A 27419-nucleotide genomic window follows, 5' to 3' on the forward strand; every position below is an offset into this window, starting at 1 on the left:
AACTTTACATATTGATGTAAATATTTTATTTGTCGATTATAATATTAATGTAATTATGTGTGTGTGTGTGTGTGTGTGTGTGTGTGTAAAAAAAAAATGGTGCTCACATTTCTGCCCGGGTTGACCGCAGTAAATACATGCAGAAATATCACCGTTTTATTCATTCAGACAAAACAACAGTTTAAAAATTAAACTGTCATAATACGTCTTTATAAACACACACACACACACACACACACACACACACACACACACACACACACACACACGCGGAAACACGATAATCCAGTAAAATATAGTGTGTATGAGAAAATAATAGACGCCAGTTTAGCCGTTGTCACTAGCTTCAACGCCGTCGACATATTGGAAAGGTCACGATTTGACTGTAAGACAGTGCAGGTCTATGGAGAGATACGTCTGAGATAGAATCAGCTGTAACTCACTTCTTGTTCAACCAATTTTGACAAAAAGTGCCTTGCTCCAAATATAAGCTAAACACCTAAATGTATAAATAAATAAAAAGTAAAATTAAATAGCCTAAATGTAGATATGGTTGAAAACAAATGATAATAAACCAAAACTTGAACTCATGTTAAAAATAAGATTTAATAAAAATATAACTTCACCCTGCATCGACTCTCATCAAGGGAAAAAATAAATAAAAATTCCAGAGGTTCACCTGTGAAAAGTGATTTCTTATTCTGTTGTGTGTTTGTTTTCTGTCAGTGATTCTTATTTACAAGAGCTGCACAACGTGTCTTTATTTATTGTATTATTTAAAAAAATAATAATAATACAATGACGCTCTAAATATGTTTCATGTCAACGGGATGGTTTTCCTTTCCAACATGGCACCTCCGTTGACGTGTTTGCCTTCTTTCCGGTCAGGTTAACCGCGCATGCGCGTTCTGTCCCCCGTTATCGAGCGTTAGGAAATCCTCGGTGTGGAGAAGATTCCAGACGTTCGTGAGAGTGTTAAACCGGAGAAACGCATTTCGATGAGAAAAGAGTCTTTACTACATCACACAGTAAGCGGAATTATGTTAAAAAATAAATTGTTAATGATGTAAAAGGTCGTAGTTAACGCGACCGGTTATTTTGAAGTAGCTAGCTAGTAGTTCGCTGTTTTGCTAATCCTGTCTTTTTTTTTTTTTTTTTACTGAAAATGTGGATAATTGTTTAAATTTTTCCCAGTGATTCAGTACAGAAATGTAAAACAGAGATGATCCTGATTTATATCGGTTATAATATCGGACGTATTCTGTGTGATATTTGATTTAAAAAAAATCTGTTCTGGATTGTAGCGTCAACTACACTGAGCTGTGGAAATAAATTACTACACAGTATTTACATCTTAAATAAATGAAAGTGTAATCGTTTTACACTTCACCCACAATGGTGTTTCTTTCAAATACTGGGCTTGAGACGACTAAAGAACAGGTGTCATAATGAGATGGAAATACTAAGAGATCTATACCTTGGAGTGCAAAAGTGTTGGCGCCCTCAGGACCTTCCATCATCACACATAAAAAAAAAAAGTTGACATTTCTCTTCTCAATGTGATATAAATAAGTTTATTGTCTTATAACTAACACCTCCACCTCTTTCACATCATCTAATCAGTGTTCTCATCCTCTCGAGTCTAATATTCACCCTTCTTTATTATTATTATTAAAAATAGGAAAGTATTCTGGAAATAGGAAAGTAATAGGAAAGTGCGATGCTCTTCGTCTCACCTGCGTTCTCGTTCTCCATGTACACCAACTTCTCGCTGATCTGGGATAAAGCAGCTGATACGCGAGCGCTCAGAGCTGCTTCAGATCACTACGTGGATCCTGAGAGTTTCTGTGAGGTTCTGTTTCCTGATACTGCTCGGCACCGGGATCAGCAGAAACACGACGAGCTTGTAGAACACGGATCTCTTCATCTTTACTGCTGAGCTCTCTAACGTTGTCTCCTACACGCTGACGTCCTTATAGAGTATAACCCCAGCTTTTCCTGGACATTCTCTCTGCTTGTTAAATACAACCTACATGTACGCTCAGGTCAATCATTAAACTCAGACTGGTGAAGTACAGCAATTTAATCTTCCAGAGCAGGACTTTCCAAAAAAAGAACTTACTGAGTCCATGATTCTGCTGAAAATGATACACAAGTTGTTTGGTAACTGATAACATAAAGCTAAAATATTTTAAAACATGACATTTCGTTTCTCTTAACAATGTATAATGTACATAATGGATATATGGAGGAGTCAGGAGAGAAGTTTTTTCTGGGTATTTTTTAATTTATTTTTTGTATATAATTTTAAAACACAAAGGTGCGATGACACCAGTGCTTTGCTGGCTTTAGTGATAAAAGCTTTGCCTCTAGGTTTAGAGGTTTGAATCCTCTTGTACCTGTCCTTGTCTGGTGAAATGTAGAAGGTGGAGTTAAAATAGTAGATTTTTCTGATGAGAAAAAAACTATATTTAGTCCACCCATTCACAACATCCATCCCTGCATCACCCAGCCTGCCACTGGTTCCTGAACCATCTACATTCATATTCTTGAACCCTGGCTGGGGTTTGAACCAGAAACGTGTTCACCCAGACACGATACTCACCCACATGAGCTACAGGATCTCGTACAAGAAACCTCTTTTATAGACCTTTTCACCTTCATTTATGTAACCCTGCCCTAACGATAAACTCCACCTTCTGCAACAAAACATAACAAACTCAGCAAGACTTCAAGCAATACTTGAACCTGCAGGTCACAGTGCAAGGCTTTTAACACTGAGCCACCAAATCAGACGCTGTCATCCATCTGTCATAGCGCCTTTGTGTTTTTATGACCTCTGCCAAAAATCCACTCTTTTTCTCTTGCTTCATTAACATCTTTAATTTTAGTTTTTCCATGTATGTCATGTATAACCAACGTATAAGTGTCATTTTAAAAGACAAAGGCGCTATGACACCTGTTTGGTTTCTGTGGGAATTGGTGGCTTTGTGCTAAAAGCATTGCTCCTTCAATGGAGAGCTTGTTGGTTCAAACCCAGCTACAGATGTGGTTTGATGAAACCAAGATGTTGCATGACTTTGCTGGTTCACGGCTGTTGGACTAGAGTCCAACTTCTTGCTGAGTTTGTTGCGGAAGGTGGCGTTTATCTTTACGGCAGGGTTACGTATATGAAGGTGAAAAGGTCTGTAAAACAGGCTTCTTGTACGAGATCCTGTAGCTCATGTGGATGAGCATCGCCCTCTGGGTTGAGTGGTTGCTGGTTCAAATGCCAGCCAGGATGAAAGGATAAGAGCGTGGCAGGTTCAGGAATCAGTGGAAGGCTGATTGATGCGGAAGGTCCAGGATGAGTGGCGTGGAAGGTGCAGGATGGCCGGAGGGCGTGACCAAGGGGGGTAATATCCGGGCATCTGCCCCCCGAGGACCAGCAGTGGACAGTAAGAGGGTTATGGAACCTGAAGAGAGGGGTTCGACTTAGTTTTGCATTATATAAAAATTTTCTGTAAAAACTTAAGTCAAACCCCTCTCTTCAGGTTCCATAACCTCTTTCTGCTCCTCCTCTGTGGGGAGCTGCCCTGCTACTCACCCCCAACCAGCTCACACCATCCAGCCTTCCACTGACTCCTGAACCATCTACACCCATATCCTTGAATCCTGGCTGGGGTTTGAACCAGCAATCTCTCAACCCAGAGGGCGATGCTCATCCACATGAGCTACAGGATCTCGTACAAGAAACCTGTTTGATAGTCCTTTTCACCTTCATATACGTAACCCTGCCCTAAAGGGTAAAGTAAACACCTTCTACATTTCCTCATCAAACATAACAAATAGTGTGACAAAGCTGAATTTGAACCAACAACCTCTCAATCCAGAGGTACGGCATTTACCACAGCACCACCAAATCCCGACTAACCAGGCCAGCCTCGTAGCGCCTATGTCCTTTAAAATGACTTCGACCAACACCACAACAATTTTTGCCTGCTGCTTCATTAACATTAACGCCTTCTCCTAAAGCCTTGTGTAAATTCAGTCACCCAACATACCAAGTACATTGACAACTTGGAGTTGAATGAGCAACTGCCCAATCCCAAGGCAAGGACTGTACCACAAAGCCACCAAATCCCACACAGATAGACTGTGTAATTATTTTCTCTTCATTTATTAACATCCTTCATTGTATTTTCTCCTCAAGCCTCGTTTTAAACACACAACTTCTCCTCATACTGATTCATGAGGCTGTAAAATGGGCGTTGGGGGCATGGCTACAACATGATAGACAAGGTGAAGCCAAATATTCTGGACCAGAAGGAAGGTTTCCGAGCTGGGGCTTTTTTTCAGCGATGAGAAAATGACTATAAAAAAATATTTCTACATAACTTTACACATTGTTGTATTAGTAAGAAATGGAAAACATTGACTATCGCACCTATAAAAACTTGTCTCAAGCATGGAAAAGTGCTAATACGCTGCATTCTTCTAATCAGGCTTCTTTATCTTTCTCTTAGTTGTTTTTCTCCGTTTGTGGTGTCTGGATTGTCGTCTTGGTTCAGACATTTTTTCATGTAAATAAAGTGTACAATAGAGACGTGTTTTACTTATTTTTTTTCCATTCAGAAATGATACATAAACGTGCAGTCAAATGAAGCTGAACTGTAATCTGTAACGAAGTGTCTTCCCTCTCTCCAGTTTAATCTTGTCCGTGGCCATCATGGTGAAGGAGACGGGTTTTTATGACGTCCTGGGTGTGAAGCCTAACGCCAGTCCTGATGAGCTGAAGAAAGCTTATCGCAAACTGGCCTTGAAATACCATCCAGACAAAAACCCAGCCGAGGGGGAGAAGGTGAGCGACTTGTCTAATCAGTGTGTTTTCTGTTCACGAGGACGCAAATGTCATTTCTACTGAGAAATCTGTTCTTTTTTAACGTTAATGCGAAAACTCTCTTTTCTGTTTCTGTAACATAACAAACGGATCTGCAAAGGAATTTCAGTATTTTTTTAAAACAATGTTTATGAATGATAAACAAATGTAAATGTTTAAGATGCTGTACTTTAAGTTTAGCTTAGTAAATATTCACCAGCATTTATGCGATATTTCCTCAGCACGGACACTGTGTCTGAATCTCAGATGGTGTTTTATTGGACAGAACATGCACTCAGGAGGATCTACACCACCATTATATTATACGTTATATAGTGAAGATTAATAAGCACCGATAACGGATTGCGGTTGTAGTTATAGATTTAAAGTATAATGAGACGTTATGCAGTACGAAAGTGGCCTCTAGAGGCAAAAAAAATTACAGATAAAGTTTGTTGTGCCATTTGATGTGTTTTTTGATTCATTTCGGATCAGTATCGGTAAAATCCACCATCAGTAAAAGACCTCACTTTATAGAGAGCGTATATAGAGAACAGGAACATATTTGTCATTCAGCCTCACTGTGTAAATTATTCTTTCGTTGAAGATGGCAGATGTTTTGGTATGACAGGAAGTGTAGGAATTAGAAAATGAAGCAAAAAGTTATCATTGGTAAATTTTTTTTTTTTTTAATTATGATTTTAGCTTCCTCCTGATTTCCTTCGCTTGAGAAAGACACAGATTTCAATTGTTGTTTGTGATATTAATATTCATGATGCACTCATTAATATTCATTACCCAACCATTAACATATTAACACATACTAAATTCGTTTTCACTTGGTGTAGTCTTGTATACTGTGTGTGTGTGTGTGTGTGTGTGTGTGTGTGTGAGATGATGATAAAACGTATCTAAATGATAGTTGTGGTTATAATTAATTATTTTAGCATGGAGGTGTAATAGGAAATGGGCAGTGGTGTTTGTTACATTACCCTGAGCGTTTCCTGTCTCTCCAGTTTAAACAGATCTCTCAGGCGTACGAGGTGCTGTCCGACGCACAGAAGAGAGAAGTGTACGATCGAGGAGGAGAGGCGGCCATTAAGGAGGGTGGGAATGGAGGAGGAGGAGGAGGAGGCTTCAGCTCCCCCATGGACATTTTTGACATGTTCTTCGGAGGAGGAAGTCGAATGCGCAGAGAGAGGAGAGGTACACCCCACTTGAACCTCATGTAAATTGAGGGATTCTACACACGTACAGTTTCATCTATATACAAATACCTTTAACTGCTCTGTTCTCAGTGCAGAGAAACTTCCTCAGAGGTGTCTGATAGGTAGATGCTGAATAGAGATTAGGATAAAAACAGTGGAGTATAGCTGTAACGAACGTCTGCAGGATCCGACAATAGCATGACGACCCGTCTCGTGTTCTCAGGGAAGAACATCGTGCATCAGCTGACCGTGTCTTTGGACGATCTGTACAACGGAGCCACCAGGAAACTGGCTGTACAGAAGAACGTCATCTGCGAGCGATGTGAAGGTAACCAGCCTCCCTTTTGTTTCTCTCAGAAAAAAAATAATAAAAAATCGCAGCTTGTTGTGTTACTGAAGCGTAAACTCCTCTGTCCTGAAGATGTCAGAAAAGTTCAAGCTTGTGTCAAAGCGCTGACACTCTAGACTCCTTCGGTAAATGTTACGTAAAGAGAAAGAGTCTGCTGTATAATGAGCTGTTACTATAGCAACAAGCGCATTTATATATATATATATATATATATATATATATATATATATATATATAATATATATAATATATACATATTATATATAATATATAATATATATAATATATATATAATATATATTATATATAATATATAATATATATAATATATATATAATATATATATATATATATATATATATATATATATATAATATATATATATATATAATATATAATATAATATAATATAATATAATATATATATATATATATATATATATATATATATATATATATATATACACATATAAACACCTGTGCTACTGTCAGAGCTGCTGTTCTAGAAAACTAATCAATCCAGAATCGATCAGCGCTGTGTTGTGTCGTGTTTCGCAGGCCGCGGAGGGCGGAAAGGTGCGGTGGAGGCATGTCCGTCCTGCAGGGGGACGGGAGTCCAGGTGAGGCTGCATCAGTTACTCCCTGGCATGGTGCAGCAGCTCTCCACCATCTGTGGCAGCTGTAGGGGTCAGGGCCAACGCCTGAGCCACCGCGACCGCTGCAAAGCCTGCGCCGGACGCAAGATCCTGCGGCAGAAAAAGATCCTGGAGGTGCACGTGGATAAAGGTGAGGGGGGGCGGAGCTAACAGAAGTAAACGGATATAAAGTGAAGGAGGTTCTCTGACACGGCAGTGTGTTAATCAGGTATGAAAGATGGACAGAAGATTGTTTTCCACGGGGAAGGAGACCAAGAACCGGGACTGGAACCTGGTGACATCATTATCGTCTTAGAGCAGAAAACGCATCCTGTCTTCACGAGGTACACACGGGGGTTACGCCATTAGGATCGGAAAACAGCGCGCTTTTATTTTTTTCTTTCTTAAGTTCATAAATATAATCACTGAAATATCATTTTATTTTTCCACACAGACAGACAATGGATCTGATCATGACCATGGACCTTCAGCTCGTAGAGTCGCTGTGTGGCTTCCAGAAACCCGTCCAAACGCTGGACAACAGGACTCTACTCATCACCTCACACCCAGGTTAGTGTTCTTATATACAGGTGTGTCAACTCATCACCTCACACCCAAGCAGCTGTTTTGATGCCAGATTAAGTGATTCCTTTACAGTGTTCTTTTCACCATAATGTCCTGTGTTGTGTGGAGCAGGCGAGTTGATCCGACCAGGTGATAAGAAGTGTGTGTTGAATGAAGGGATGCCTGTGTACCGTCGCCCTTATGAGAAAGGCAGACTGATCGTCCACTTTAACGTGAGTGACGCACATACCCAACACACGCAGCTTTCTAATTCAGGATTTTACACACACACACACACACACATACACATACACATAGAGAATGTGTTCTGTTGGGGTTTTTTGCCTGTCAAATCCATGTATACTGTATGTATATATGCGCTGCGCTCATTGTGACTGGAACAATACCAAGGACTAGAGACCAGAGCTTGGACTTGCTTACACAACACCCACACCGCCTACATCACTTTAATACGTCTTCTATTCATTCATCTTCAGTAACCACTTTATCCTGTGTTACATGTTATTTATAAATATCCTATACTGTGTGTGGGTGATTTCAGTACAGATACCTCAGCTTAATGTTGCACAGCATTACACTGCACATATCTGTACCGGATCCCAGTTATAGTCAGACTGTTACTGCCGCCCATCTTTTTATCCTCACCTTATACTGTTATACTTTTTTTTTTTCCTTTTAAATATTTTCATTCGAGTAAATTCTGGTCTAATGGTGTATGTAAATTCTAGTTTATGTCACAGACAGTCGTAAAAAGCATTTCGCTACACCTCGGTTGTGTGATAAATAAATTTTGAATTGGAATTCATGCAAATTTATAAATGATATGCAAATTAATACTTGAATACATTTCTTTTGAATTGAACCTTTTTAAAAAATATACATTTCCGCAGGTCGTCTTCCCCGAGGCGAACTTCCTTCCTGTAAACAAGCTGAAGCAGCTGGAGCAGTATTTCCCCTCCACACAAGAGAAAAGCGATCCCGACAGCATGGACGACGACCTCTACATCTACGCCGATCTCGAGGACTGTGACCTGAGCCACGAGCGACACCGTCTCCACTACATCGAGGAGGACTTCCACCCAGGAGGAGGGGTACAGTGTCAAACCTCATAGAGCTTCCTTCCACTGCTCCTAACTTCCACCTCACTCTTTAGATAAAGCTCTGTGATCAGAATATGTTGATGAGAAAGAGAAAGTCCATCAAATGTTTGTTCTTTGTTTTTTTTTTTGTTTGTTTTTTAATCACTGGGAAAATCTTATTCATTGTAATGATGAGCAGGTTTCTGAAGTGTAGAGAGGATCAGGTGAGCGAGTCAGGTACAGTATTGAGTTCATCTTTCTTTAGATTCCTTTACAAACGCAGCAGAGGTCAAGGAAGCAGACATTTCATTTAAAGCTGCTAATCATTACAGAACCTGAAGAAAAACTAAAAGCCGCGCTGGTTTTCCTTTTTGTTTGTTCGTTTCTGCCGTTTTTAAGGATACTGTGATTTAGCAAGCCAAAAGATTTTCCTCAAATGTAAAAGTAAAAGCAATGTTACTTTAACGGCTGAACCTTTAATAAGCGTATAAAGGAAGAGGGAAAAGAAACGTCTACTACAAGTACGGTTTGTATGACGTCCTCTAACGGTGACCGTAAACCGAAAGAAAGAATAAAGAAAAGAAAAAAGATTTTGGCTCAATAATTAGCTTTCGTCATGTGTAGCAGCATTTGCACTGTACATCGACTGCCATGGTTTTTTTCTTTTAGTTGCAGCCTTTTCATGTGAATTAAGTTGCCAAGAGTTAAATCATGTTACTCTTTCTTACACTAATCTATTCGTTCATTATGCAGAGCAGTACAGTTATGCAGCACTCGAATAGTTTTAAATGACTTAAATGCAAATCCTTATTTCCACGTTCGTCTGCCAAACGTTCCGTCAATTACCTGTAACCTGCGAGGCCTTATAAACAGGTAAAGAGGAAACATCTCCTGCCCTCGACCATGTGTTTCACAGCAAAGACATCAAATTAAAACTTGTCTTTTTTAATGATCTTTATCTCTGTTGGAAAATAATCTTCTGCGTTGTTGTTGTTGTTGTTTTTTTTAAATGATCTTTTATCTTCTGCGTTTTTTGTTTTATTTTTTAATGTGGTCATTGTTTCTTGTACTTTAAGGTCAATTTTATTAAGACCAATAATACATTTTATTTGTACTTTAACTTATAAATTAAACTTAAATCTTTCTCCTTTACCTGCTGTTTTGGGGTGTTTTTGAAATAATTTTCAGAAATGTTAGTATTTATTTAATTTTGGTTATTACATTTATATATATTAAAAAAAAACAAAAAAACACGAGCACCACTGGTGTGTAAATGCATTCTTAAGAAATTTTCCCTCTATCAGATATTTGTAGCGTGTTAACAAGTCCAAACACAAGTTAGTAAAAATAAAGATGGTTAGTTAGTTAGCATCATTTTACTCCAATAACAGAACATCCTGCTATTTTTACCTTTAAAAAAAAAAAAAAAAACTGGGCCCAAAACCACCCTCTCGTCTCTCGCAGGACCGAGCGTTTATTAGTACCTGTACAGACTTCACATTTAATACTGTGGTGTAACTAGAAAATAACAGGACTGTTTAAGTTTGGCGTAACATGCAGCGAGTTTTATTTCATACATCAAAAGTATGCAGACGCCTGTTTAGGCCATAAAAATAACCAGGAAAAGAAAGGACACTGAATGTCATCAAGCTTGATGATGCACAGACGATGAACAAGTTAAAAACGTGTCGTTCGCTTCGAGAGCAAGAATAAATTTGCTGCATTTACCAACACTTGATGCATTTACATAGTAAAATCACCCGAACCCACTGTCCACGAACACAAACCAGAACATTCTCGACAGTGTTTGAGATAAAGAAATATCAAAATATAAACCTGATACACGTCTGTCTCTCTCTCTCTCTCTCTCACACACACACACACACACACACACACACTCACAAACATAGTTCCAGTGTCATTTTTCATGCAAGTGTGGGTCAAGTGTTAAAACACACCAATCCTTCACACCTGAAAACATTTACGCAAACACGTGTCCGGATCAGCGCTCGTGTTAAACTCCTGCTCTCAATCAGTGCTTTCACTCTTGGCATTTTCTTTACGCAGAAAATCAGACGGGGAAACAGTGACGATCACGCTGTAACCACAACGACGCTGTCAGCAGTCCGAGCTGGTTTCAGCCGGGTAACTAGCCTAGCATGCCCTCTAGATGATTTATTATTCTCAGTATCGCAGATTGGTGTAACTCTGGAGATTAGGAAGTTGTTTGTCGTCTGTAGCCTTGCAGGCAGAAAATCAGGAGAAATCTGACTGAATGTTAATGACGTCACATCATGTACCATTGAACATCCCAAAAATACACACGCGGCAAACACCAAAAGAGTGCAAACAGCAGATGAGCCAATCAGCAGGCGAATCTGGAATGATCAAGAGTTGCGTAAGTGTTTTGAACTCTCTGATATTAACGGACCCCCTGGAAGCCCCGCCCCCTTCCTGCCATTCCCCCATCAGGTGCTCTAGTCTCGACTCGATTTTCATCGCTTTGTCACAGTATATGGAGAATGTTCAGTCCCTCCAGGATTTTGCGATCACAGAAATGAACGCAAAATCAAACTCCGCAATATACTGTGGAGCTTGCAATTTTTCAAAATTACCGCGGAATTTCTACAGATTCGGGCCGAGACGCGTCATGTGACATCACCACAACGCGCATTCCATCAAAGCCCTCTTCAGTTCGCGCGTGTTGAACATGAGTACAGCTAAAAGGTCTCATTTACCAACACACATCACTGCGAGAGACAATTTAATGCATCTGCAATTTCAGCGATGCGAGTAGTTTTTTTAACGCAATTTAAAAAAAAAAAAAAAAAAAACCACATTTCGCTCTGCGAAATCTACGGATTGAATGTTTGGAGTTCTCATATGCGAAATAAAATTTATTACCATCTGTTCCACTTAGCTATGTACATAATCAACGTCAATTTAATATATTTATTAGAGATGCGCCAAAAACTGTCAAAAACTGAGCTTTTAGTGAAAAAGGCAGAAAGATTTTCCTGAAATAAATAATAAATAGTCCTACCACAAAGCGTGGAGTGGTTTCTCTGAGGGCGACCGATTCGTAAAAGGACTGGATCAAAAATGTGCTGCATCGTTTTGCACCCTTTTTGTACATCTCCTTATATTCGTTCACTGGTACTCTCTCCTCCAAAATAAAAAAACGCCTTTCGTTAGCTACACTGTTGACGCTGAAACCACCTCGGTTCTTCAATATCCCAGAAATATACACTGCTTTTCTTAAAGAAAATAAAAGTGTCAATGTTGGAGCACAAAGGCCGTGTTAGATCACGGTTTCATACAGAGATACTGCTGGCATGCAGATTCCGACACATTAAACACTACGGAACTGTTCACGAACAGCGTGTCGACACGATCATGCAGCGTTTACACGGCAGAGGGACGGTTTTTAAAACGTATGGAAAGGATGAATACCATCTGGCTTTTAACCAATCTTTCATTTGGGGAAAGAAATCGATCGACAGTCGTAGCTGAATTTCACAGGAAAATGATCGTAACTATAGCTTTCAGTTTCATGCAATTCAGAAACGTTATGATCGTGATTTTCTTACGACATTTAAAGAAATCTCACTTTTTTTATGTTACAGAGATTAGATCAGTGTTACTCAGACATATTACAAGTGAAGATTAAGTTTGTAATGATCTTCATCGTCTCTGGAATGGAAGACTTTCAAACCTGAAAACCGACGCATGACTCCAAACATCTCGACGTACAGACGTACCACAGCATCAGCACGGATGACCACAGCAGCGTTCATCTGATGCGCGGTTGGGTTTTTTGCGTAACGTTCACGGTTTCCAGAGCTTCAGCAGGCCGTCCTCGCTGTAGGTGGCGATCAGGTTCTGATGAGGGTGGTGGGTTATGCCAATCACGTCTTTCTCGTGCACCTGCGAAAGGGTGACAGAGATCAGTGCTTTATATAGACACGAGCCTACTGAGCAGCCGAGAAAGAAATCGTTTCGTACAGAATTCTGACAGGTCCAAATCATACAGCGTGAAGTGGTGGGGTTTTTCCTTTTTCTTTTTTTTTTAATCTATACATATTGATGCAACAATTTCCATGAATTTATTAGTGGATAATTTGAAATTTATTTCAATAAAATGTTAAAAGTACTATACAATGAAAATGGAATAGAATTAAAGCCTTTCTATTCTCACACCGCTGGTAAAATGTTGCCGCATGTCCAGCAGACAGCATGCAAGACCTGAAACGTATTCGGATATATGCTGACTCGGCTAACGAGCGAATGTTTTTGTCAAGACTGTCAGTGTTACGGAAATAATGGGGTACAACACAACATTCGTGGTTTCTGCTCGTCTTTGCACAAACCAATTTAGCAGGAATAAAAGTTTCCTCGCAGTAATCGATTGTGTTCCAGAGTGCATTCAAAGTTCATGACAAGACGTGATCAGGTGCATTTACTTGAGAAATAAGAACCTAATGATGCCCCGAGGACGGAACTGTACCGTCAGAGTTCTCTCCAGCTTTCCAGTGATGGTGCTGAACGAGTAAAGCACATAGTCCTCTCCCACGCAGTAGATCCACTCTCCGCGAGGAGACAGTGTGCAACACACAAAGTCTCCTCCCTCTCTCACTCCTGAGCTAAAACTCCTCAGTACCTTAGAAAGAAAGAGAGAGAGAGAGAGAGAGAGAGAGAGAGAGAGAGAGAGAAAGAATGCGAGGGAGGAAGAGAGGAAGAGCGAGAGCAAGAGAGCAGATGGAATGGAAGATTGAGGAGGCGGAGGAGGTTAAGAGCGCGAGTGAGTCAGCAAGCAAGCGTGCAATGAAAAGTGTGGGAGAGACGATCGTCTCCGTCTCTTGAGTTCAGACCACAGCATTTTCTAAATTTGTTAACTCTCTAAATTCACCTCTGCAACACTGGACGGAATTTTGAGATGGTTTATTTTGAAACGTTCTCACTCTGTCATTCCCGATCTGCACCCGAGAGAACCGGTTACCGAGGACGACCGAACAGAGGCGAAACTGTCGGGTCATTAAAGCACAACGTTTCAGTGTAGGGCTAAATTATTCAACGGTGCTGAATTATGCTTCGTGATGTTACGAAGGAAGCGCAAGTTGAGGATCTACGTTCAAAACACTGACTGAAAACCAGATACACAGGTACAGCTAAAGTCCAGGTCGAGTTACAGGTCTGCAGTTCTCAACTCCAAGTTGAAGCACAACGTCAGGAGCTCACGAAGTCAAAGTCGAGTGATGTCTCGAGTCAGCAGTTTTTCGAGTCCAAGTCAAGTCACAAAATCAGCAGCTCTCAAGCCTAAGGGGTTTTCACACTGGTAGTTTAGTCTGAAACTGAACACGGTATACATGAAAAATTGGTAATGTCAAAGCGGTCATGCGGACCGGGACGCGCACCGCGGTACCGTACCCGAGACTCCTGTCGGAGCTGGTCCGAGTGCGATTACACTGGACTTGTCACAAGTCGTACTCGGGTCCGCACTATTTCAGGAAGTAAAGTAACCGGCGCATGTGTTTCAGCCGATGATGACATCATTAGTTATCACGAGTGGCAGGGAACGTTGTGGGACACAGAAGAGGTCCACTTCTGCGCATAATAGCATAAAGTTGATTCTCTGGTCAGCAACATTCAAGACCAGTTTGAACAATTTGTCCCAAGTAAGGAGCTCACAGAGTCCGAGTCGAGTCTCAAGTCAGCAGCTCTTCAATCCAAATCAAGTCTAAGGTCAGCAGCTCACACAGTCCAAGTCTCGTCTTGTCTCGAGTCAGAAGCATTCGAGTTCTAGTCGAGTCACAAGTTAGGAGCTCAGTGTCTCAGTCGAGCCAAAAAAGTCAGCAGTTTTAGAGTCTGCATCAAGTCACAAAGTCGGCAGCTCTCGAGTCCAATTCTAGAGTCTAATTAAACCAATTTGTGATCAGATCTCGCAGAGTCTGAGTCGAGTAACGTCGTCACAGTTGAATCTCTCAGCATATCTTGAGTCCAAATTGGAGTCAGCAGCTCTTGAGTCAACGTAGAGTTACAGGTCAGCTGTTCTGAAGTCCAAGGCGAGCCTCGAGTCTCAAGAGCGCAGAGTCGAAACTGAGACAGTTACCTGGCCCTGGACGTTCATGACAACCACTGTGCTGGTCCTGTTACACACCACAAAGTGCTCCGGGTTCTTGGGCACCAGAACAACACTGTTAACGGTGATGTCGGATCCTTCTGGAACGTCAGGAGTTTTGATGGTGATGGTGCATTCTGCCGTGTTCACGTTCCAGATCTGAGAAAGAGAGAATCAGTATTAATGCCCCAGAGGCGAGGCGAGGCGAGGCGTGTAATCGTCCATCAGGATCTGTATGGAAATGAAATGCAGATTTACCTTCACTGTGCCATCTGCTGAGGCGCTAATGGCAAACTGGCCGTTGTGTGAGAAGATGACATCGTTTATGCAGGAAGTGTGACCTTGGAACTCCTTCAGCATCTTTCCTGATTTCAGTCCATGAAGTCTAATGGATATAAACAGTGGTTAGCCGATCAAAACCCAAGATGCCTAAACCTAAATAGCTTCCTCTACCAAAACATTTAAACCTATTCATCGGTTTTTGCCGCCTTTGTGGCATTTATGCCTTGCTTCATGCGCCATGCAAATCCGATTCAGCCTGAATGAGGAGCTTTTGTGTGGCAATAAGAACCCAATCACAGCCCTCATCATTCCTTCCTGCTTATTTCCTCTCTTGCTTAGAAACTGACGTAGCAAAGCAGCTGCATCCGCCAGACCCATCTCGCTGGCCTAAGATAGGAATAGAAACACGTGATCTTTCTTTCTGCCTCCTTCTTTGCTGGAGTGCACGTGGAAAATCAGAATTCCTTCCACCCACAGACACACACCAGGAGCCTAGCACGGGTTCTGCAGAAATGCTAACGTCAGGTTGGTTAGCGAGCGACTGCGAGAGAGGGAGACACTGGGCGCTTCACTCTTCATCATCACACTCAACCCCTGCAGTCATAACCTGATTTGATCCAGTTGCTAAAGCCATATATTGCTTCAGAAGCTTTTCCAGCACTTCAGTAATTTAATATGACTTTTCCCTTTGGTTCTGTCAGATTCTGTTTATCCCCACATCAGTACTGTTCATCACATACAGATGAACGTCTCACTGGATAAGTTCGTTTGTGAATAGAATGCCAAAATAGGCCACTTTTAACCAAAAACCTAACATCGTTCAGGTACGACAAGCAAAAGAAGACCATCAGAATGAACAGAAAAGCTAAATCTGGCCCAAACAGGAACTCAGACTTCCACCAAGTTATTTATTTCCAGTGAGAGCAGACTCTGTGGAGCTGTCGAGGCTGCGGATGAGTAAAAATCTTTATTTGTTCAATTAGAGAGGCTTTGTTTGTGCTCCTGGAAATAATATCCCGATAAAATACCTTTTATGCGGTTGTTAATATGCACAAATTATTATATTTGTGGCCCAGAGAGTAGTCTGTGTGTTTAGTCAGTGTTTAGTAATTGGTCTCATGGTGTACATGTTGTGCGATGTTGTATGTGCAACCATGAAATGAAGAGTGCCGTCAGCCCCATCTCCAACATCCATTAGATCCTATTTATATCTTGAGCCAGAACCTTTGGTACTGGACCAATGGCTGACGGAATAAAGCACAGTTCTAGTTTTCTGGCTTCACTGCATTCTGCCAACGTTACACCGACGTCTTAGATGAAGAACGTTATTTTCCTCAAACACTGCAACCTGACAAACACCATTAGAACCTGCCTTGTTTGTTACTGCACACGCACCATCAGTTCTCTCTCTCTCTCGCTCACACACACGCACGCACACACACGCACGCCCTGTGGAGAGCAGAAAGCAGGCCATTAAGCGATGCGAATTAACTCCCCGTGAGATCCAGAGTGTCCTTTTAACATTTTAAATTCAGTAGAATTTCCCAGGAAGAAATGAACTCAGCCAAAGGAACGAATGAGGGAAATGGGGTGTGTGTGTGTGTGTGTGTGTGTGTGTGTGTGTGTGTGTGTGTGTGTGTATAAACCTGATGATCTGGTCGAAGGAGCCGCTGAGGAGCTGACTGTTGTCTCTGCTGAAGCAGAGGCAGGTGACAGCTTTGCTGTGGGCGCGCTCGAATTTGCGCAGACACTGACCGTTACGAATCCTCCACAGCTGGAGAGAGGAGAGACGTCCATTTCACAGTATAACTCACAACTAACAAACACACAAACACACACTCACCCAGAGTGAGGTTTACATCTCTGAAAAGAACAAACCAGACTCAATAATAATAATAATAATAATAATAATAATAATAATAATAATAATAATAATAATAACAATAAACATAGCAGCAATTATAGGGGGCCAGTTAATGTGGGGTGTAAACTACACCTTTCTGCCAAATTTGGTGTTTCTATATTTTACAGACTTTAGTAGAGAACAAGAACAGAATCTTCCAAGCACAACCTGCTTAAACCGATAATAATAATGATGATGATGATGATGATGATGATGATGATGATGGCGGCAGCGGCTGTAAGCGGCCAGATACCACTTTGAAAGCACATTTACTTTTGAAGGTATGTTATTGCCATCCCTAATAAATATTGAGAGATTAATATTAGGCGTTGAGGTGGTGATGGAGGTGAAAGTCGAGGTGAAGGTTGAGATCAAGTTGGAGGTTGGGGTGGAGTACCTGTATTTTTCCGTCCTGAGCTCCGGACACCACCATCTCACTGTCGTGACTCACCACCAGGCAGAGCACCGCCTCATCCATCATCATGAAGTTATCCTGAGCTTGGTACTTTAAATCCTACACACACACACACACACACACACACACACACACACAAACAATTATCTTTTCATTAATATTCAATATCCATGACTTACTAATTAATATTCATTAAACCTTCATTAATATTTATTAAAGTCCCCGTGAAGTGCCGTGGAACTCGCAGTGTTATTGGACGTGTTGACGTCATTTCCACAGGAACAGGAAGTCAGGGCTGAACATATCGAGCGGCTCGTCGTTTAGCTTACCTCAAAACCCGGAAGCCCATAGCTGCTGGGGGCGGGGCACTCCAGACACTACGGTCAAGCGTTTTGTTTTATGCTGCATTTTGTTTGATGATCTAAAACCACGTAGTATGAGATGTACACAAAAACAGAAGAAATCAGGAGCTCTGCATCTCCTAAAAGCGAAAGTTCTCATTGTTTTGGACCACGATAGATTATAGAGAACCTTAAGGCAACATATCCGTACTGAAAGCCACAAAACTGCCGTTCTGATTTCATGCGGACTTCAAGGAATTCATATTGAAATGCAAGTCTATAGATTTTTCAGCGCACTGTTACAGTCAACACACACAACATTGATCAACAGAATCAAATTCAGAATTCGCATTAAAACTCAATTTTCAGTCAATTAAATTAAACATTTTGAAAAATGTCATTTCTACAGAGTACATAATGTGCGTGCAGTGTTTACTCCTGACCCGCGGTGTGACGGTGCACCGGCCGTAAACGCACAGCGACTCCCTCAGTGATTCCTACTGTAAAAGCGACAAGTCGGTCGGCGTTATTTTTGGCCGTTGGAGTGCGTACACGTGCAGGACGGACGTCAGCGAGACTTGGGGTGACCCATATTCCACACCTCAGAGGTTCCTCTATAACGGTGTTCGCTCCAGAAAGAGATCATTACGCAGAACTAAATGGGAAAGTGTGGGGTTTTTTTTCTTCTTGTATATAAACGGAACATTTTATAGACGGCTTTCAGAAGGACACTGAGAATTTTAACAGCACACCTGCACGTGTTCATCCACTGTGTTGGGTTTTTAGGTAATTTGGCTCTTTTTGGCACTTTGAAATGACAAATTGCTAAATGTTGCTGCATTCAACTAAAACATATCTCGACTCATCACTCGACACCTCCACCTAGGAGGAAGTAAAGAAAGTGCCCCGTGAAGTCGGAATTCCTACTCGGAAGCTCTGGAAGATCTGAACCCCAAGCTCAGCGGATACGGTCAAACCAACATGGCCGCTCACAGCATGAACACAGCAGCGCTTCTGCCCTTTAAATACGTTATACTGTGTATACATGTGTTTATTAGTGTTTAGATCAATCAGCATACACACAGACATATTCGCCTGTTAGATCTAACGCTGACTCTACAGTTCACATCTCTTACTACTTCTGAGGTCTGTTAGGGGCGTGTTTCAAATTATTTATGCATTTTCTTTAGGTTTCAAATACCAAATGGGAGGAGCCCAAATAATAAGGCATTAAATGAAATTTAATGAATTAAAGTGACTGGGCGGGGCTAAGCTACTGAGGAGAATTCGGGTTTCCATGACGGAGGTCCTCGAACAAACATTTAATTGAAAAGGTTTTTTTAAAGACTAAAGTTTTGGACGCACCTTGCAGATTTTCCCCGTAGTGAAATCCCAAACCTCGATAAATCCGTCCACTGATCCTGTAATCAGATACTGACCATCCGGACTGAACCGGGCACACTCGACATGCGACTTCGGACCAAACTGTAACACACACACACACACACACACACACACACACACACACACACACACACACACACACACACAGAAATGTCTTGTTTAAGGTGGAATTACTGAGACAAATTAGCAGTTTGATATTACAAAATTTTATCCAAGTTTTTTTTTGTGGCAAAAATAAGTTTGTTAAATAAAAACGTTACTTACATGCCAGTAAAAATGTGTCAGAAGTTTACACCGAAATATTAATTAAACATACAAATAAAAGATTGACATTATTGAGGGTCCAAATTTTAAGGATATATTTCAGTCGATCTTAAAATAAATGAAACAGAAAATAATAAAAATAAATGAATGAATAAAACATGTACAACTCAAAGTATTAACCTCGTTCTGCAACTAAAATCCCTTAACATCTTTTAATCGTATTTTTAAATAAATAAACAAACAAACAAACAAACAAGCAAACAAACAGGTGTACCGAGTGTTAACAGTAAGATGTTAATAAAAACTGCAAGTTTGAGTTTATAATTTGGGTCTTAATATTTATTTAGATTATATTTCTCGTGTGTGTGTGTGTGTGTGTATGTGTGTGTGTGTGTATAGCAGCAGGAGTTTTGACCAGAGAAAGTGCATTAGCATGAAGTTAGCATACACCCACACTGTAATGATATCACAGCGCTGGGGGTGAGGGTACATAAAGTATTATGTGTTTGTGGGCGGAGTTACTGTCACCCTGAGGCCATCAATCAGAAGATGCAGTGAGTCAGCATGCTGACCATCTGACAGGAGCCTCGGGCCTCGAAAGCAATTATAACTCCGTGTGTGTATGTGTGTGTGTGTGTTTGTGTGTGTGTGTGTGTGTGCGTGTGTGTGTGCGTGAATACTGTAGACAAAAAATGTAAACAAAAAAACGAATATGTAAAAGCGTCGAATCGCTTTTCAGAGACAGGAACTACTCTTGGACCAAAAAACCCTTCCGGAAGGTCTAAAGTAACTGGATCTACTTGTTACTGGTTTGGGAGAGAAGATTTCCTCTCACATCCGTCTCATCTGATCCTGTGGAGTGACTGGAATTTTACATTTAAAGAATTATAGTTATATTTAAACAATTTAATAACCAAAACAGCTGCTGTTAAACTTTCTATTATGAGTTATTGGTAACACAAACGTAGAGACACGGATTAACTGCCGTATTCATTTAACCCCAAAACACGGTGTAACGGCGTTTTTGGCTCGCAGCTTCAGCGTTGTTGCCGGTGGTCACTACCTTCAGAAGGTGGCTGAGCTGGGTGGGGAAGCGCTCTTCCTCCAGGTCCTTCATCATGGTTTTCCCCCGGAACAGATCTATGGACATCCCGGCGGGGAGGAGACCCTGGTGCTGCTGCCACTTCAGAGACTGGAAGGTTCAGATAAAGATGAACAGCCTCTCGTACGGGAGTGACACCAGCGAAGTGTGATAAAGCGCGTCCTCACGCTTCACTTACCAACATGGCTAATGATCCGAACTGCCTCAGCGCTTTGGTCTCCTGTAACCTGTACAGCGCGCTCTCGCATAAACGACCCTGCGTGGAGAAAGACAGGTGCTCGGCCGGGTTCACAACCTCGGGCAGGGGTATTTAAAGCAAAAAGGTTCTCCAACACGTGATTAATCTGCTAAGACGTTAAGCACCGTTCCAGCTGGGTTAGTGTTTACCGGTATAACCTGGCAGCATTCCGGCCTAAATTACCACAGATAGCTGGAACTGATGCTCTATCATGACCTGGATTAAAATGCCAAGCCTAGACTGATCAATCGCGCCATGTCCGGGCCTGACACGTGACAGCCCAGTTTGACACGTTAGATGATACATTGTGTGTATATTTAATAAGAATAACAACAGGATAAATCGACATCTCTATCAGTACATCTGGATTAGTTATTACATTACTCTGAGGCTAATTCAAACAGGACCACTGTCACTAACAGAGCTCTACAGTCAGGTACTGATGATAGATGAATTCAACTTATGTCGGGAAATAAAGGTCTAAAGCTTCGTAACAGACGAGGACCCACCTGTCCGAGCAGAGCCATGAGGCGAGAGGGAGGAACCACACTGACTTCTCCAACCAGCGCCTGAGCTATAGACGACCTGCGCTTCTCCTTGCTGCTGCCTTCTGGGTAAACCTTCAACACCACAGACAGAAAAAAACCATCATGTGTTGGGTTTAAATTTAGTTCAGGACCCAGTTATTTAAGTTTTAAAACCCTCATAATCGGTCCGTTCTCATTTTAATCTGGAGGCAAATTGAACCTACTAGTGAATTCTTGTACCAAGAAGAACCAAGAGAACCAAACAAGGTCCTGTGGGTGGAGCTAGACATGGATGAAACGCAATCCTCAGAATCATCACTAACATTTTAAACAACACCTAGCGAGCGAGAACGGCTTTTCTACTGTACATCGGCTCCGCCTTCTCACTGGAGAAACTCCACCTACTTTTATGTAGTGCTAAGTGGAGGCACACAGGTACTCAACCAAAGGTGCGGATAGTTCTGGATTCGGTTTAGAAACCGGAACCCATCTGTACTCGTGTTAACACACCCCTACCTCATTCGGGTCGAAGAGCGTGCTCGTGAGCAGAGCTTCCAGCTTGGCGTATCGTTCGGGCTGAGTGTGTTTCAGCATGATCATGGGGTCCGTCTGAGTCAATAAACAACCAGCGGCTCCGAGTTCTTTCAACTCGATCAGTTCCAGTACCACCTGGTGGGAAATATACAGAAATAATCATATAAACAGAAGAAAAGTACGATTACAGGATGTTCAGTAAAAGTCCTGAGATGAGCACAGGACAGTCTTCATGATTCCAGCAGCAGTCTCCTGGATACACACTTCCTCAACCTGACCTGAACTTCTAATGATTCGAAATTCATCTGGAAGTTACCCATGGTGCATCTCTGGGGTTTAAACATAATGCTGCACACATGTAAAATCTCTTCTTCATCCGTCAACATGCAGAAAACCAACGAGCCAAACAGAAGAAGCAGATCACTGCTGAGGACTTTTTTAAGGAAGGCATCTGTGATAGGAATATTTTTAAAGTTTAAAACCCTTGACAATATCCTCCTGCACTGAATTTTCTGAATGGAACGGTTTAGTTGAGTAGTGAGGTCGTCGAGTTTGTAATTAGACGCAGCATCAATAACAACAAACTGCGCTAATAAATCCAATAAACTGAATTTCAGCAAACCTCACTGGAGCAGGAAGTGGATTTGTGCGATGAGACCATAAACACATGGCCGTAAACACCATCGACACGTTCGGTGGGAAAAAAAATAAAAAACACAGGACTTAATGCAAAAAGAAAGATTTGGGAGACACAATATCAGAGTCTCAACACTAGATGAGATATAAATGGTTTTAAAATGTTCTGCGCAGAGGAGTGAACGTCTACAATCTAATATTCATTTTAAGGATGCCGATATTTGGAAATGAAAAAAACAACAAAGCACTACCCGAGATATATTTGTAACATATGGCATGCGTTGCATTTGCATGTAGGACCTGTGCATTAACATACCCTTCTAGAAATGCGTCAAAGATTTGCATGTAATTTGCATATATTATGCATTTACACCATGTTCCATATTTACATTTCAAACTTTCCATAGAGCGTGCATGCACTCGAGTGAAGCGCCGTTATCGGTGCGTCTCTGCGACTCTCACCTGTTCGTACAGGTCTATGAGCAGCCCGTCAGGTAGTTTGAGGTGTTGGATGGCTCTCAGCACTGCGTCCCACCGGCCGGCGTTCACGTCCTCCGTGAAGCTCTCGATGCTGTCGACTGTGTGCAGCGCCACCGTGCTCTCCTCCTGCAGCGTGGCCAGAGTGCGCGGCAGATTGTTCTCCTTCAGGTACTGCATGATCAGCCGTATCACACTGGCCGGGACAACACACACACACACACACACACACACACACACACACAAGCTGTCAGTTCTAATCTAACGTTCTACATCATACCGGACAGGAGATTTTATGCCACTCAAACCATCATCAAACCATCGTCACACATCACACACACAGCATCGTACACTAAAGACCATTAAAGACTCTACAGGGCTCCTTAGTTTCAAAATAGGATTAAAGTGCAACAGAAAGCTATAAAGCTAAAAAATAATAAATAAATAAATAAATAAATAAAAAATAAATAAATAAAAACACCTGTAAGAACCTTTGTCTTGAGGAATTCTGTGTATATTTTTAAAAAAGGAAATCAATTAAACTGATATGAATAATTTCAAGTGATTAATAATGACATCTAAATAATAAATACAAATCAAAATAAAATAATACAAAAACAATCCATAAAACAAATAATCAATCAATTTACATAGGATTGTAGGAAAACTAACTGAATAATCAATTAAATAACTAGTTATAAAAATATAAAAGATTATTTGTATTCATAATAATAATAATAATAATAATAATAATAATAATGAGAAAAACAACAAGAAGCAGCAATTACAGGGGCCCATGCACTGTTTCATGAAAAAAATCTAAAAACCATTAATTAAAAAAAAAAATCTGCATGAATTCATAGATTAATCACTAAGAAATAATAGTAACGATAATAATAATTCATTTATATATTTTTAAATATTGATTATTATTATTATTATTATTATTATTATTTTTAAAGTTTTACTTAGCCGTAATTAGTCTCCTATAGTTACTGGTAAAGAAGAAAAAGAAGAAAAACAACAACAACAACAACAACAAGTTAAAATCAGAAATAATTTAAAAACATTACATTTAATGAAATTAATTGTAAAATATTTACCTAATTTAAAAATAAAAATTGATAGAAAATAAAATTAATAGAAAATCTTAAAATAAAATTAAATAAATCTATGTAAGCTACCTGTTACCCAGCCTGTATAGGTGGTCCTAAATAACAGTAATGTTTGTTTATTTATTGATTTTTCAGACCCCATATAGCTATAATTAGTTAACCTCCTTCAGCTACAGCAAGAAACGACAGATTCTTCTTCCAGACTTTTATTCCTCAGAGCTCTGAACTTTCCTCCTTCATACAGAAGTCTGGAGCTGGAGCGCTCTGTTCTACAAAATCTCTTATTTCAGTCTAAATGGATCATTTCCTCAGCACGTCAGTGGAGGAGGGAAAATCAAAAAGATCTCAGAGTGTATGAGGTTAATGAATTGTCTGAAATGAGCACAAAATAAATAAATGCTCCAGAAAAGGTTCTCTCCTTCTTTTGGTTACCGGAGGAAGCTCAAGAACTCAATAAACACACAAGCTTCTACATCAACATCTAGGACCAAAGAAATGGTTACAGAACCAGATAGCCGTCCATTTATAAATGTATCTACAGACGCTTTCTGGAAGCAGTGTTTATTTCTCAAAGCTGAAGATCAACAACACCAGCTTTAATATAAAAATAAAATAAAATAAAAAAAACATCTCTGGAATAAGAAAGGAAGCTGGGGTTTAAGGTGTGACTCGTTACATCTGACACGTAAAAGAGACTTAATGACTGCGGCATGAACATGACATTTCAATAACAGGTCATTTTGTAATCGTACACACTGCACAGAGCTCAGAGATCAACACACACTCACTCACTCACTCACTCACACTCTCTCTCTCTCTCTCTCTCTCTCTCTCTCTCTCTCTTTCTCTCTCTCTCTCTCACACACACACACACACACACACACACACACTCAGCTGAGGAACATTTTCAATGCTTTTTTATTGAGGAGACGTGTCAAGATTCTGATTCAGAACAGTCCAGAACACACACACACACACACACCTGTACATGATACTCACTCAGCGGATTCCACCTCCAGCTCCATGGCTGTATAGAGCCGCAGAAACACCGCTCACATTCTCCACCTGCGCTCGCTCTCGTGTCCGCGCGTCCCCGACACGTGAACGCGCCCCTGTACACGTGCTACGGCCGGGCGTGAAACACGTCACTCTTCTGTGTGCTAAGTGTTACGGTCTTACAGAAGACACCCTTCTATGTGGGTGTGTGGGTGTGACGTAAGAGACGAGAGCAAATAAATTAATTAATAACAAGAAACACGCGCGAACACAGACGCGCCCGAGCGCGTCATCAAAGCGCGTGATACTGAAGTATGATATAAACACGAGCGCTTAATTAACCGTAAACGGCATATATGACATTTTTATGCATGCCTTAATATGTTACCTAAGAAAAAGGGGAAAAATACCAATAGAGCGTAAGATATTCGTGTATACACTCACCGGCCACTTTATTAGGAACACCTTAACATTCATGGCATGCACGTGGCAGAATTGCAGCACGTAAACACCGTGCACAGACATGTCAAGATGTCCACATCACACAGAAGGATGAATTCTGACCTGCACCAAAGAACAAAGCCCAAATCTGTTAAATACATCCTCGTGCTCTAGTCTACACCCTCAGACTCCCTCAGTGTGGGTCAGAGAACCCGGAGAACAGATTTAACATTCCCCCCACTCTCTGACTGTACACTATTATACTGTATATCTAGCTACAGACATTTAGACTCTGTGGTGACGTTAACGGCGACATGGGCGTGGCTTCACGTGGACCTGAACTGCATTCAGAGCGTTTAGCAGGAGTCAGTGCAGTATCATCTATCCTGAACGCATCCTGAATTTCAATGGACTGCTTTGAGGAAACAGCTAGTGCTGCCCTCTTGTTGTGCCAAGCAATATATAAATAAATAAATGTGCTGGAATGATAAAGGCGACTGTAGCATTTTTCCCCTGTCTCGGCTCTGCTGCCACCAGGTGGCCAGAAGCCGCATTAAGGTCCTTTCATACCGAACCCGAAACGATTGATCACCTTCAGCTAATTCACACCTGCACACTAAGTGGCGCTGACCGAAACTGCATTTTACGCCTGCACACTAGGTGGCGCAACCCACTATTCAGCTGATCGTCTCTCACCACCGAGAAGAAGAATCACGTAAACGTTGGCGCAGAGAAATACCGCACGAACTTAAGAGGAACAGAAACTAACTTTTTTTTATTATTTGATGTGGATTCTACCCAGAAAGGGAGGCATCACGCTGTTTTAGTCTGAATTAAATAATGTGAAATATAATGCGGTAACACAGCAGTGGGACAAACCCCGATTTTAATGCCTAAGACCAGCCCAGTTTTATCCTGGGGGAAGAACTTCGATAAATGAAGTGACAGTTCAGTTCTTACTATCCCTTTATATTTATTACTATATTATTATATTCTTGTTTCAACAAGAATATAAAGATAGATAACACATAACATACTGCGTATTGTTTTCTGCTACAAAAAGTCCAACTGTAACTTTATGGAAATAAATACGTTTTAGCATTCAAACTAATACGAAGTATTTCAGTAATAAATATACTTGATACTACAGCATGTGACGACGGTTTGTTTATATCTCCATGGTGTGTCCCAAATGCGGGGATTTTCTAACCTGCAAGCGTTTCTGTCGCTTCCGTTTTTTCTTCGACTACCTTCACAATCAACGGCCCTGGATCACTGTTGCCACCTTGTGGAAGAACTAAATAGTGCAAAAGAATTATAAGCGCACCTGCGACCTGCGCGTACAACGTACACGCGGTTAGAAAAATCGGGCCGCGGACGTACTGTACTCTGTTCCTACTGTAGCCGTAAAAAGTAAAGCATTCTTTCTACTTACGGGTCCTTTCACACTGAGCGCGATTTAAGTAGAAAGTATGCTTCACGTTTTACGCCTACTTTGTACGCGCAAGGCGCACATGCGCATTTAATTCTTTTGCACTATTTAGTTCTTCCACAAGGTGGCAGCAGTGACCCAGGGCCGTTGATTGTGAAGGTAGTCGGAGAAAAAACGGAACAAACAGAAACGAGTGCAGGTTAGAACGTACCCGCATTTGTATAATTGTAGCCTTAAAGAGGATAAGGATTTGTATACGGGTGCTAATTGTGGCGAAAGATTGCCCAAGCATTGTTCTTTGTGTTATTGCGATCTTCTTCGTTGTCGTCCTTCACTGCTCTGTACTGACTCTTGTAGGCCAGGAGGGGTAGTGCAAATTGTTGTAATGTGCATCCGTTCGACCGCCTGTGTACGCGTACATGTCAAATGGAGTATACTTTGACAGGCTATGCGTACGACTGAGCATATACGCTAAAAAAA

General features: G+C 41.0%; 2 protein-coding genes across 6 annotated transcripts; one reads left to right on the forward strand and one right to left on the reverse strand.

Annotated features, from left to right (window-relative positions):
• The first annotated feature begins 882 nt into the window (after positions 1-882).
• dnaja1 (DnaJ heat shock protein family (Hsp40) member A1) lies at positions 883-9866 on the forward strand. The gene is made up of 9 exons (XM_017461024.3): positions 883-1028; positions 4687-4840; positions 5875-6064; positions 6290-6394; positions 6974-7201; positions 7280-7394; positions 7505-7620; positions 7747-7847; positions 8526-9866. Exons 2-9 carry the CDS (start codon positions 4709-4711, stop codon positions 8745-8747), a joined length of 1209 nt encoding a protein of 402 aa, XP_017316513.1. The 5' UTR covers positions 883-1028; positions 4687-4708; the 3' UTR covers positions 8748-9866.
• smu1b (SMU1 DNA replication regulator and spliceosomal factor b) lies at positions 8853-26995 on the reverse strand. Of its 5 annotated transcripts, XM_017461014.3 has the most exons (15): positions 26718-26995; positions 25511-25630; positions 25070-25262; positions 22941-23151; positions 21825-21977; positions 21291-21401; positions 20722-20799; positions 20505-20633; positions 19139-19258; positions 17415-17531; positions 16761-16888; positions 15091-15217; positions 14824-14991; positions 13222-13374; positions 8853-12641 (listed from the first exon to the last, which is right to left on the reverse strand). In XM_017461014.3, exons 3-15 carry the CDS (start codon positions 25093-25095, stop codon positions 12543-12545), a joined length of 1620 nt encoding a protein of 539 aa, XP_017316503.1. In that variant the 5' UTR covers positions 25096-25262; positions 25511-25630; positions 26718-26995; the 3' UTR covers positions 8853-12542. The 5 variants fall into 5 exon arrangements, with proteins under 5 accessions (XP_017316503.1, XP_047008389.1, XP_017316509.1 ...); XM_047152433.2 differs by having other exon boundaries at positions 25070-25630; XM_017461020.3 differs by lacking the exon at positions 13222-13374 and having other exon boundaries at positions 26718-26994.
• Between the last annotated feature and the right edge of the window lie 424 nt (positions 26996-27419).

Source organism: Ictalurus punctatus, chromosome 29, assembly GCF_001660625.3.
Source record: "Ictalurus punctatus breed USDA103 chromosome 29, Coco_2.0, whole genome shotgun sequence".
Lineage (NCBI taxonomy): Eukaryota > Metazoa > Chordata > Actinopteri > Siluriformes > Ictaluridae > Ictalurus > Ictalurus punctatus.